The following is a 13,384-nucleotide window of genomic DNA, read 5'->3' as shown; positions in this document are numbered from 1 at the left end:
CTGTCGTTGCCATGGGGAATCACGTTATGCTGATGCTTAACTCAGGGTTGATAGGACGCTCAGCTTAGTTACCTGACTGACACCACCTACTCAGACAGAGTCAGGTAGAACTACTCAGAGTAGCAGCTTTATAATTAGGGTACATGGGCCATTCTTTCGCAAACGGGCCCCAGATCAGATTCAAATTTATTTGAATTAAAAGGAAAGAAAGCATTTCGAATGCACTGTTTATATGAGCTCAAAATCAAACAATGTGATAATGACGTGCTTTTACTCGCACCAAGCTTTATTCAAAGTAGAAACTCTCTGACATTAGCAGAGTTGAATTTCCATAAAACAACCGCAGAAGTTTTGTACCTTCTCATGTGGTGAAAAACAACAACAAACGTGGAGGTGTGTTGGTTCTGACTGTTCTGTTGGACCCACACCAGGTTCTGAGAGTGGTTTGGGTGTTATTGCTATCCATAATAACGCTACAGGCTCAGCAACTCATGCTGTTGCTGTTGAGAGAACGGGAGGAAATTCTGATCATCCCAAAATGTTCTGTGCTGCACAGCTCTGCAGCCCCATTTAACCTACATTTTTAAGAGTCTTTATTGTTGTTCTGTAACCATAATGAAATTTTGGTGAGACACTCAGAATAAGAGGCAGACCCAAACTAAAAACCCTCAGAAGAAATAAAAAGTATTCAAATAAATATTTGAAAAAAAATTATAGAGCAAATGTCCTTGGAAGAAAAATATGTACAAGGACAAATGTAGCATGTAGTATTTACATAAAATACAGCTTGTGCTGAAACAGTCTGAAATGGGCTGGTGGTATATTTGTCAGAAGTGATGTTTCTGCGCTGGTTGCATTATTATGCCCATTTTTTCCCTAGGTGCACCAGAACAAGAGTGAGGTTCAACCAAACCGCATTTGACATCCCAGTTTTACAGCTTCACTTTTGTTGTGTTAAAGTGCTGTTCATATAGACAACATTGACTATTAAACGATTGACTTACAATCTAGTCAACATAAACTTCTTTATTTGAAGCAAACACATTTTTTACCTAATATTATGGTAACAGGACACCTAAGTAGCAATTTTGTTTTTGTGTGCTTATTAGCTAAAATTGTTTTGTTTTTTTGTTTTTTTTAATCGTAAAAATAATCGACCGATTAATCGCTTATTAACATAATCGTTAGTTGCTGCCTTAAAGAATATAAATATAGTTTTGATTAAAAACCTGCGCATTTGATAAGCAAATAAAAACAAACTGATATAAGTTTAATTCAACACTCCATGACCTTTAAGGTCTAAGATGATTGCCTCAAGGAAAACAGTCCTAAAATCTGTAATATGACACTAGAGACAAGACAATAACAAAATGACATCAATAGCAGAGAGAAACTGCTTGTGATATTTACTTTATAACTGCCCTCCAATAAATATTTACGTATATCCTCTACCTGAGTTTATTTTCCAGAAATAGGTGTAAACTCAGATGGGAGGCAACATTTACAGCCCACAATATCTCATAGATCAGCACACTAGGTCAGTACCAAAGAGAAAAAAATCATACAAAGAAGAAAACAGCAGCTGCAATCTGTGAGCTCTGCTGGGAGAGGAATCAAAATGATGGAAACATACCTCTTCCTTTATTCAACAAAACATGTTTCCCTTTTCTTCTCTTCTTACATTCTCCTTCAGAGTATGAGAATGCTGATAACAGGTACCATGTCTCCAGACTTTTCCAAAACGGAGAATTAAACCTTGATAGAGCCTTCTGATATTTATAATGTAACCTTGAATAAGGACAATAGCTTATGATTTATTCTCAGTGAAGCCAAAGAAAAGATAATAACTCCACTGGTTAGCTCTGAGAACAAAAAAGGGGGTGGCAGGAGGCCCAGATGATGATCTTTTCAATTATGCAGATGCCATTAAATATGACAGATAAATCTTGCAGTGAGCATCAGGGTTCACGGGTCAATATGGATATTGAAAGACACAAAAAAAATCTTTCAAAGTAATAACTAACAGTCTGACAAATTAGGTCATCAAAACCATATTTAACATAATTAAAAAGGGGTATTATTTACTTAGGGTTAAAATGTACCATCGCAAATTGGAGAGCTCTCACTGGTGAGAGAGAAGAATGTTCCGCCTGTTAACATTTTGAAGAATTATTACTTGTTTATTCAGTGAAATGAGTGGGAGTGGATGAAGATGGCGAGAAGAATTGAGGGTAATTGTTGTCATGTTTGAAAATAGAAGGCTCTGTGCATGCATTTTAAAGATCAAAATCCCAGACTAGAATGGAGCACCCAGGAGACGTCCTAATCAGATGCTTGAACAACCTCAATGGATGTTTTGAGGTGGAAAAGTGCCTAATTCAGATTACGCACTAATTCAGTCAGCTATGGGTTCTTTTATTTATGGTGAGTCATATTAAGTGGCAACTGCAGGGTCCCAATTTTGCCAACAAGGAAAGGAATCATTTTGTTAAAAATATTAACACTGTTTAAAAGGGAATGTGTTCTTGATGAAATTGAGAGTTTAACTGCTTAGTATTTGTGTTTTGTTTAATTACTTAACTTATATACCACTGAAAACAAGGTGTGTTCAGTTCTTAGCTGCTTGGGTTGGGTTTTCTGGTACAGCTCTCAACTGGTTTAAATCCTACTTAAAGGACAGGGACTTTTTTGTATCAGTAGGTAACTTTACATCCCAGACGACAAAAATTACATGTGGTGTTCCCCAAGGGTCCATCCTGGGTACCCTCCTCTTCAATATCTACATGCTCCCCCTTAGCTCAGATCATAAAAAACAACAACATCAGCTACCATAACTATGTAAACGACACACAGCTCTACATCACCATGTCACCAGGTGACTATGAACCAGTTCAAGCACTGAGTAAATGCCTAGAAGAAATCAATGCCTGGATGTGCCAAAATTGTCTTCAATTGAATAAAAACAAAACTGAAGTAATATTCTTTGGACCAATAGAGGAGAGATCAAAAATCAGCACACAGCTTCAGCTGCTTCAGCTAAAAACCACTGATCAGGCTCGAAATCTGGGTGTAGTGATAGACTCAGACCTGAACCAAAACCTCCGAAACCATCTAAAGACTATTACAAGGTCGGCTTTCTACCACCAGAACATTTCCATGATTAAAGGACTAATGTCTCAACAGGATCTGGACAAATTAATCCATGCGTTTATTTTTAGTCCAATTGATTACTGCAATGGTGTTTTCACAGGCCTGCCTAAAAAGTGGATCAGACAGCTGCAGCTGATCCAGAACGCTGCTGCCCGCGTCCTCACTAAGACTAAGAAAGTAGAGCACATCACCCCAGTTCTAAAGTCCTTACACTGGCTCCCTGTATCTCAGAGAATAGACTTTAAAATCCTTCTGTTAGTTTATAAATTCCTGAATGGCTTAGAACCTAAATACATTACAGACTTGTTATCAGTGTATCAACCCTCCAGACCACTAAGGTCTTCTGGCTCCAGCCTACTCTGCATACCTAGAGCCAGAACCAAACACGGAGAAGCAGCATTTAGTTCCTATGCTCCACTTATCTAGAACAAACTTCCAGAAAACTTTAAAAGTGCTGAAAGCCTGAGTTCCTTTAAATCAAGATTAAAAACACATTTGTTTAGGATTGCCTTCGACTGAATTGAACTGTATAACTGAAATATAATTAGTTTACTTTGTATTCCAACTGTTTTTACTTGTTTGCTTTTAATTTTTATTTTCTCATGTTCTATTTTGTTTCTGCATTTTATTCCTGCTTGCTTTTATTCTGTTTTATTTTCCTATAGTTTAATCATGTAAAGCATTTTGCATTGTCTCTGTACTGAAATGTGCTATACAAATAAATTTGCCTTGCCTTGCATTTATTGCCACTATTTAAATGTTCTTGCTCAGAATCACTAAACTAACTAAACTTTAGTAATCGTGACCACACAGAACTGAAGAAAATGTTTGTACCAGATACCATTCTCATTCTGATTTCAAACCATGGACCTTTGTTCCAGATATACAAGGACAGGGTAGCCCTTAACAGCATTCCTGCTATGCAATTCCCAGAAAATGCCTTGAAGGACACAATCATAGCACTTTCACAAATCCTTTTTGAATAACTGCAATTCGCAAGACCATCTTATCCGCTCTTCCAGTCCTCAGGGGGATCGTGTGAAAAAATCTCCCAAATCCACTCTGGTCTTATTTCTTTCTACTGAGACCTTCCTCTTCTTCTCATAAACTTGTACGTGGTTTACTTCTTGCGTCTTTCAGCCATGTTCAAGGTATGCGGTGAGAGCAGTGGAGCTACAATGAACCACTAACACCGACGCTAACCGCAAAGCTTACTGGGTACATAAACACTAGAAGTACGCATGCACAGCCAGCAAGCGGAAACTAACAAGGTATGAGCATGGACACTGGTGTTACGTAAGAATGACTGGCATGTGGGACAACCAATATTCGCACCAAAGGGCAGTGATTTGCACAACTGCTAGATACATAAAAAGTTCAGACCACAATTATAATTAGTATAACATAAAAAAAATTGAATAATAAAAATCAAGCTTGTCATTGATGTTGGCACTTTTAAAAATGTGTTTCATGTCAAATATAAACAAATTAGGTCTAATTTTTAGAAACATCTAGTCCTGAGAACTCGGACGTATTTGGGTCACTATTAAGTCAGACTGAATTCCTTCAGTCCTACTCCAAGCATCTGGCATGCCTAAGGGAGATCTTTAGCACAGACTTCCTGTATAGTGCAGCACGAAACTAAGTCATGTTATTATCAGGTATTTGATCAAATATTTGAGTAGCACATGTGTAAAATATGGAACAGCAATGTGTGTGTGCGCTAAACATGCTGCAGCTAAGGCACAACATTCATATCATGAATATTTTTCAACATGTCAAAAAATCTGAGATAGCCTGGCTTAGCAGGGAATCAGACTGTGCATGCCATAGGATCAGAGGCAGACGGAGGTTCAGTGTTGGAGCCTATTTTACCTAAAGTTATTCATACACAATGTGTGTAACCGTATGGTGGTGCCTGTACCTGTTCTCTCTGCTCATGCCTGCTTGCCCTGCAGGAACTCACTGTCCTTGAATTTACAGCTGAAGTAGAGTGACCCTCGTCCAGGGAGATAACAGAGCTTAACCTCAAAGGCTCCGTGTGTTTGTGGCACTGTGTGCACACATACTGTATGGAAGTGTAGGAAAGGCTGCAAGAGTCATTGCTGGCAGAGATTTACCACTGCCCCTGGGTAATGTAAATATTTATTAGCGACCTTGTTACTTTGCTGCTCATAAAAAAAATAAAAAAAACACAGACTCATTTGTATACTCTCGTTTAGAAGCCATACATGAAATCACTTTGACCCCATTCATTTAATTGGACCCTGTTACTTTAATATGCTATGATAGGTTTATGTGATGGTATTTAGGAAATATATACAGCTGCACAATATGATCCAAAATAACAATTAACTCTATACTAATATTACTGGAAAGGATGTTTTTCAGTTTCTAGAGATACCCGGGACTACAGCGAGACTGACACATTGCAGTCAGTACTGAGAATCTGTGGCAAGAATTTATAACCGATGTTCCCGGGTTCGATATATATCCAAAAATAACCTTGCCGTAAGAAATGTGCAGCGGTGATTGTAACAAAAGCTGGTTCTATGTACTGGAAACAGCTTCACATCCCACATTATCAATATTTAGATTATTTTAAGTGAAATTTAAATCATGTATCATGTTCATTAGAAATGCACTACTTTATGTTGTTCTAAAACCCTTATAGAAACATAGAGATTTGTGCTTATGATGTGACAAAATGTTAAAAGTTAAAGGGGTATCAAGAGTTGAGAGAATTACATACAAATGGATTGAACAATATTTCTAGGACCAGTGGAAAGCACAGACATGCAGCGTGGCTGTCACCACAGTCAATGCTCCAGAGGGTAAGAAAAGTGTATGAACAACATGTGCTCAGTGAAATCAATACAGCAGCTTCTCAACACAGTTTATAATTACAGAGTCAAAGAAGAAATGAATTCTTCTAGAGAAAGCCCTTGTCAACATCTGAAGAGGTTTTATGAGTAAATCACAAGATTCTGGAGAATAGAGATGCATGAAACAAACTGAAAAGCAATGTCCACAGTGTGGTTGTTTTTCACCGTCAAAAGGGTATGAAAATTTAAATAAACAGGTATGGTTTTGCAGGTTGAGGCCTCAGACATTTTTACGCTCCTCATAACTTTGACAATACCTGGTCTCAAGAGGAGATTCCAGCACTAGGAGAGCTGGACAGGGCCATCTGAGGTCCTTAACACATCAGCAGGACTGGTATCTGCTCCTTTGTGCAAGGAGGAACTGGATGAGTACTGCCAGACCCCTACAAAGTGACCTCTAGCAGGCCACTGGAGTGAATGATTCTGACCAAACCATTAGAAACAGACTTCAGGAATGTGGCCTTATGGACTGACGACCTCTAGTAGGCTGGCTTTTTACAAAAAACACCAACATTGGTGGTGCTACCTTGCTAACATAAAAGAACACCTGCCTAAATCCAATACAACATCTTTGGAACCTTATGTTCGCCACCAGGTTGCACCCCAGACTGTCCAGGAGCTCAGAGATGCCCTGGTCGAGATTTTGGAGGAGATTCCCCAGGACACAATCCGTCATCGCATAAGCAGCATGCCCCGATGTCATCAGGCATGCATGCAAGGACATGGGGCCCATACAAACTACCAAGGACCAATTTCAGTTGCTGCAGTTGACATTTTAGAAAATTGAACAAGCCCGCCACATCAGTTTTGCAGTTTCATTTTATCTGTGATTTCCCTCTGTGGGTTCATCATTTCCATTTCCATTAAATAATGTGGCATCATTTGGTTACTGGCCCATTACCCATTCCACATCAGTATGGAAAGCATTTTAGGGCAGTATATTAAATATATAATGTCGATAAATATCAGTTATTGGCCATAACAGCAATATTAGTATCATATTAGTGCTTCAGGACGAAAGACAATTAATGTTATCATCCAAAACAGCTCATCGTAAGAGGGGAAACACTGTGTTACCCAAAATGAAGTAAAACGTAGAGCTCAAACATGTAGCTTTGGAACTGATGATAGCAAAAATAATGCCAAGAACATAAGCCAACTTTGGGAAATTTACATTCTGTCAACATAAAAGGTTTAGTTTACCATTGTGCGCTTCTTCTTCAGGTGTTTCTTCTTCTTCTTCCCCTGTGTGTGTGCTAGACGGGGATTGTTCTCCTGGTCTGACGACTGGTGCTGATGGTTCTTCCAAGACTCCAGGCTTAAGCCATTAGGGAGTTTGGGAGGCTTTTTCTTGCTTAGGGGGCCCGCCAGGCTGTTTCTGCTCTCCTGGGGCGTCAATGTCATGTTCTTCTGCAAAGAAACAAGAGCAAAAAGCTAAGTTATAAAAACGACAATTGAGTCTCCACCAGGGTAATATGTTTGACAGCATATAGCAGTCATAAAAATGTCCTTTGAAGACCCTGCAATCATTTGGTGTTTCATTTTTCTATATTGGAGGAACCAGTTTGTTCCTTCGCCTGACAGCAGGAAGAAAACTGAAAAAGAAACAACAACTTGACATAAAAGCAATCTCTCCAATAAGCGTCAGACAATTTGTTCTGAAATAAGTTTATGGTGCAGAACAGCTTTAGATCCAGAGGGGAGGGCTTTCTTCTACAAAGACCAGGAGCACCAAATGTTTCAACAAATCAATTTTCCCTTTCATCAGCCATTGTTTGTAAAAAAAAAAAAAAAAAAAAGAGACTCCAGCTGCATTTAAACCAGAGAATGAACAGGGGAAACTGATTCCAAAGATGCACTTGGGATTTACAATAGTTTAACACCGTTTGTTTGGCTACAGTGAGCAATGGTTAAACTGAGGGCAATAATAGTTTGCCCACAGCTGTCCCCACAGACAAAAGAAAAATTTACTCCTGACCGGAATTGTACAGTATTCCCTTGATCGGCCCACAAAAATTCAATATTTATCTAATAAATAAAGACACCATACTTATGCTACCAGGTCATCACTACCAAACACTTCAATGTGGACGTTATCAAATCATAAAGAAGACTCAAAGTTAGCTGAGCATCAGAAATCTCTTATATGAAGCACAATATAGTTAGAAGAGGCTGTATTTTTTTTACTTTATAACCCACTTTAGCATGATAGCAGGATTGGATGGATGTAGCATAGGAAAGGTGATATTTGTTATTCCATTGAACATTTGACCTCTGTGACGAGATGTACTAAAACCTGAAATGCAGGCAACTTTTTGGAAATTTCAGAGTTTTCTTTATTATTATTATTATTATTTATTTTTTTATTTAATTTATTTATTTATTTATTTATAAATCTCAGAGTTTAGGTAAAGATCAACATTCTCCATGTCAGCAACCTTTACATTTCAAATAACCATCTTTATTGTTTCTTCTCTATAATATTTGTTTAAACCTATCTGACCTATTTGAAGAGAAACAAACAACATATCATGCATACTATATGGAATTTATAGATGAGAAAAGTCATTTCCATATTTATGGAACATGAGGACATTTTTATCTAGATAAGCTAAGGTGCAATACAGCAGCGACGTGACATAAAGTGATGCTAAGCTAGGCCACAGAGGCAATTCTAGCTATGCAAAACACAAGATTTGGTGATTAAAGCAAAGCAACAGTTGTTTGAGATGAAAAATCTCAATCTCAGTAAATTAGGAACTGTGGGGTGAAGGAGTGCAGCGGAGACGAAGCTGTTTTCAACTTGGAATAAAAACTGATAATGGCAATCTGCGGGTGGCCTGTGTTGCATGACTCAACCAATTATTACTACTGAGACAAGTCCAGAAAATAGCAAGCCTGGAGAAAAGTGAATAAGGAGGCCGGAGAGGCAGATAGCCCCATTGTACTACTGTTTTCCGGGCTTGTTGCCCACTGTGCAATTGCTGTTCCCTGCTGTGCGAAGGGCCGACAATAATATCAGCGACAGCAAGCAAAAGTGGCTACATTATGGCGCCATTCGTGTTTGATGTGAACACAACTTTGCTGTAACAACTGTTTATTTTAAATGTTGAAGCAGTGACCCAAAAACATTACTTTATATCATACTACACAATGCATGTGCTCTGTCTATGCTGATCAAGAGTCACTAAACTCTTGGTTTTGTGACTCTGGTTGGAGCCACTCCAAGCACTAAGTGTTTGGAGTGGCTCCAACTGACAATCATCCGATCAACTTACCAAATAATTCAGATAATTTAGCTTTGAACACTTGAGTATTGAACTTTCATATTGAACTTCACATCATGAAGTGTTGGAAAGAAATAACTAAAACCCAGAAGAAGTCACATCAAATGTGATACAATTTTACACTCCTCATCCTGAAACACATAAAAACGGCAGTGGAAGTGAACTAAAAATGGCACACATACTCTACAGAGCTGATTTCCCAAAAATGTTTTTTTTTATTTTATCACCTTAAGACCCACCTTTTAAATTTTTAGATACCAGCTTTTTATACCAATACTACGCATCTGCAGTGTTTCATTATGTTACGTAGGGGTTTAGTGTTTTACAAAGTACAAAACATTTTAAAGCAAATGCTTCCTTGTATTTTGCAATAAACATATTATATAGCATGTGTAATAACTATTTACTTTGGCAGTTTCTTTCAAACGTCACGTGGAAAGATTTAACATGAGCAATTTTGGAACAAATAAAACAGTTTTACAATAATACTTCCAATTGTTTTACCTTGATTTTCTTTTTGATAAGAATTGTGTTTGATTTTGGTCTTCACAGATTTGTAAAATAGGAGCTTTTTCAAAGGGATTTTGCTTCTGATTTGCCAATACATTAAACATGCTTTTACCATAACTGACACTTGCACAGATTTGTTTTTTATTTCTTGGACTGGCGAAAAAAAGAGATGACCTGTGTCCGATCAAATCCTACCTTTAGTCCAGGAGTTATAGCACACAGAGCAAAGTAAGCTTCAGAGTTGGCAGACAGTACATATAAGGAATGAAATCACAGCAAATGTTCCATTGTACACTGCACAGAATAAATCCTCCACAGCTCAAAAAGCAGCAGTTATGCACTGACAGACCACCCTGAAAAATGCTTTGTGTGTCTGTGGAGCATTATTTCACCAGTATAACTGCTGTCATGAAAAAATATGGAATAAAATGAGCTTGAAAGGCGTGCTACTAAAACGGGCTTGTGAAATCATTTCTGAAAGCCTCGATTCACTCATAGAAAAACAAGTAATCTTGTTTGCCCTTCCGCCCACTCTCATCCTAGGCAAATAATGCAACATGACATGCATTGTCAGTACAGAGAATAGGAGCAAACTTATGATGGGGCTAAGAAAGAGCTTCCATTTTGTCTGTCTTCATCATTGTTCTAAGTTAAGTATCTGATTGCTTAGAATAAATTATGAACAATATCTATGTTCTGTTCAATGAAAAATTTCAAGACAAAATTCTGATTGCAGTGTATTATAACATTTTTACAAAGTGGTGCTGTCAAACGATTCACTCAGCACCAACAATTTACAATGCCAGAACAGACAGATTTTAATTATCTTTCCAATTAAACTAAATGCAGAGAAATGTAATTAGATTTAAGGTCAGCAGACATGCCCATGGCTTCCTTGTGTCCAGATGTCTAGGGCATCCCAGTGTCTCATCCACCACAGAAAAAGACACAACGTGTCTACAATATGAAATGTTTTTAGAACATATGCACAAAAACTGAAAACACTTTGAAATGAGTGCAGTACATTAACAGTGCTGCAAGCCAGCTTATCGGAGTTAAATATGCTTCACAATCTATCTACAGGAGAAGAATGAGCATTTCTTTAAAACAAAATCTGTGTTTTTATTTCTGCAAGAGGGAAAAATGAAACATGAATCCTAGGAATGTTTTAGCAACGCTGCTAATATTACATCAACTGTTCAGCCTCAAAATCACAGACCAATACGCTTGTTATGTTTTTATATATATATATATATATATATATATATATATATATATATATATATACATATACCCTTCTCTGACCCACCCCTCATACTCCTGATCAGGGTGGGTGGCTCTCCATTTCTCAAGCTCGGGTCCTCTACCAGAGGCCTGGGAGCTTGAGGGTTCTTCTGGGGATTTTAGCTCTTCCTAAGATTGCGCTCCTCTGGAGTGAGATGTCTGATGTTTCTCCAGGTGTGGCTTACTGCCCCGAGTGCTCCAATGACCACAGACACTACTGTTGTCTTCACCTTCCAGGCTCTTTCTAATTCTTCCCTGAGCCTTTTATAGTTCTTCAGTTTCTCATGCTCTTTTTTCTTGATGTTTCCATCACTCAGGATGGCCATATTGGTCACAATGGCTGTCCTCTGCTGCTTATCAATGATCACAATGTCTGGTTGGTTGTCCATTACCATTTTGTCTGTTTGTATCTGGAAGTCCCACAGAGTCTTAGCTCTGCCATTCTCCCCCACTTTGGAAGGTGACTCTCACTTTGACCTGGGGGTCTCCAGTTGGTATTCTGAACAGATGTTTCTGTACGCAATACCAGCCACTTGGTTATGGCGTTCCATGTATTCCCTCCTTGCTAGTATCTTACACCCTGCTGTTAGATGCTGGATGGTTTCTGTTCTTGCCATTGAGCTGACTTCTCAGAACTTGCCTTACTTGTTGCTGCTTTTCTTGTACCCTCTTCATGGCTGCCATTTGCTTACGGGTATTCCAAGATGCTTATAGCTTTCCTCAACATCTGTTATTCTCCCTTCTGGGAGTACAATCCCCTCTGCGTGGATTACCTTCCCTCTCTTTTTTACCATCCAGCCACATTTCTCCTGCCTCAATGACATTCCGATGTCCCTGCTGTAGAGCTTGGTGGTGTGGATCAGCGGGTCAGTGTCTCGCTCACTCTTAGCATACAGCTTGATATCATTCATGTACAGGAGGTGGCTGACAGTGGCCCCATTTTTGAGTCGGTATCCATAGCCAGGCTGGTTGATTATTTGGCTGAGGGGGTTCAGGCCTATGCAGAACAGCAGAGGGGACAGAGCAACTCCTTTGTACATTCCACATTTAATGGAGATTTGTGCAATTGGCTCGAAGGTTCTCAGAGTGCTGTTGACCTTGTACAGCTTCAGGCTTTCCTGGATCCATGTGTGTGGCATTGAATCATAGGCTTTCTTGTAATCAATCCATGCAGTGCATAGGTTTGTTTGTCTGCTTTTGCAGTCTAGGTCGACTGTTCTGTCAACCAGCAGCTCCATTGCTGTGTCCACCTATGCCTTTCTGGGCCTCTGTCATGTGATGATCCATGTGCCCACTTATTTTAGCTGCTATGATGCCTGACAGGAGCTTCCATGTTGTGGAGAGACAGGTTATTGGCCAATAGTTGGCGGGGGCCGTGCTCTTCTGGGAGGTCTTTCATTATTAGGACTGTTCTGCCCTCTGTCAGCCATTCAGGGTGGGTCTCATTCATCAGCAGTTCGTTCATTTGTGTCATGGAGAGAAGTTAGCATCTTCAGCCAGTAGACATGGATCATATCTGGGCCTGGTACTGTCTAGTTCTTCTTACCTGAGAGTCTTTGTTAGATGTCTGCCATTGCAATGTTTACTGGACTCAGAGCGATTATTGCGGTCTGCTCTTAGATCCATTAGGCACTGTGCATCATTTTTATTACCTTGCCACTGGGAGTAAACTGGGAGTACACTTTAGCTATTTCAGTGGAGAACAGTGTGTTTATTCTTCTGGCTTCTATCTCCTTCGTGTATCTCTTCAGTCTCCCATTCAATTGTTCTTGCATCATTGGGGCTTGGTACCCCTATCTGACTGTGTGTCTTAGTTTCCCCTTGTTCTAGTTGTAAAACTATCTTTTGGATCTCTAACTGTAAAAGCAGCTGCTGTTTGTGGATGTAGCTGTTTCACTATTAGTCTAGACTGTGGGTATCATTTCCATGTTTCAGTATCAATACTGGTATACCGTGTTTCCCACAGTCTTTTCATGTTGACTAATATTCCAATAGTCTTCTCGAGTATATTGCCTTTGTGTTCCTGTAGCCCATTTGTCATGGTTCCTCAATATTTGATGCAGACCTTGTTTGACTGGGCGACGTCTGAGCTGTTGGGGTGTGTTTATACCCTCTTATCACATATAAGAGGTACGCAGTCTTTATGGCTACACCAACATTGATGTTATCTACCCATTTATTTATTTATATATATATATATATATATATATATATATATATATGTGTATATATATATATATATATATATATATATATATATATATATAT

At 38.8% G+C, this 13,384-nt stretch overlaps 1 protein-coding gene across 11 annotated transcripts in view; it reads right to left on the bottom strand.

The window, feature by feature from the left end:
- The window catches only part of auts2a (activator of transcription and developmental regulator AUTS2 a), a 436,359-nt gene that overhangs the window by 337,245 nt on the left and 85,730 nt on the right, over positions 1 to 13,384 (bottom strand). For all 11 annotated transcript variants that reach the window (XM_036143442.1, XM_036143441.1, XM_036143446.1 and 8 more), the window contains exon 3: positions 7,239 to 7,445. In XM_036143442.1, the coding sequence (XP_035999335.1) occupies positions 7,239 to 7,445 (207 nt within the window). The remainder of the gene's footprint in view (positions 1 to 7,238; positions 7,446 to 13,384) is intronic.

This window comes from Fundulus heteroclitus, chromosome 11 (assembly GCF_011125445.2).
Source record: "Fundulus heteroclitus isolate FHET01 chromosome 11, MU-UCD_Fhet_4.1, whole genome shotgun sequence".
Classification (NCBI taxonomy): domain Eukaryota; kingdom Metazoa; phylum Chordata; class Actinopteri; order Cyprinodontiformes; family Fundulidae; genus Fundulus; species Fundulus heteroclitus.
This window is presented reverse-complemented; position numbering and strand designations above follow the sequence as displayed.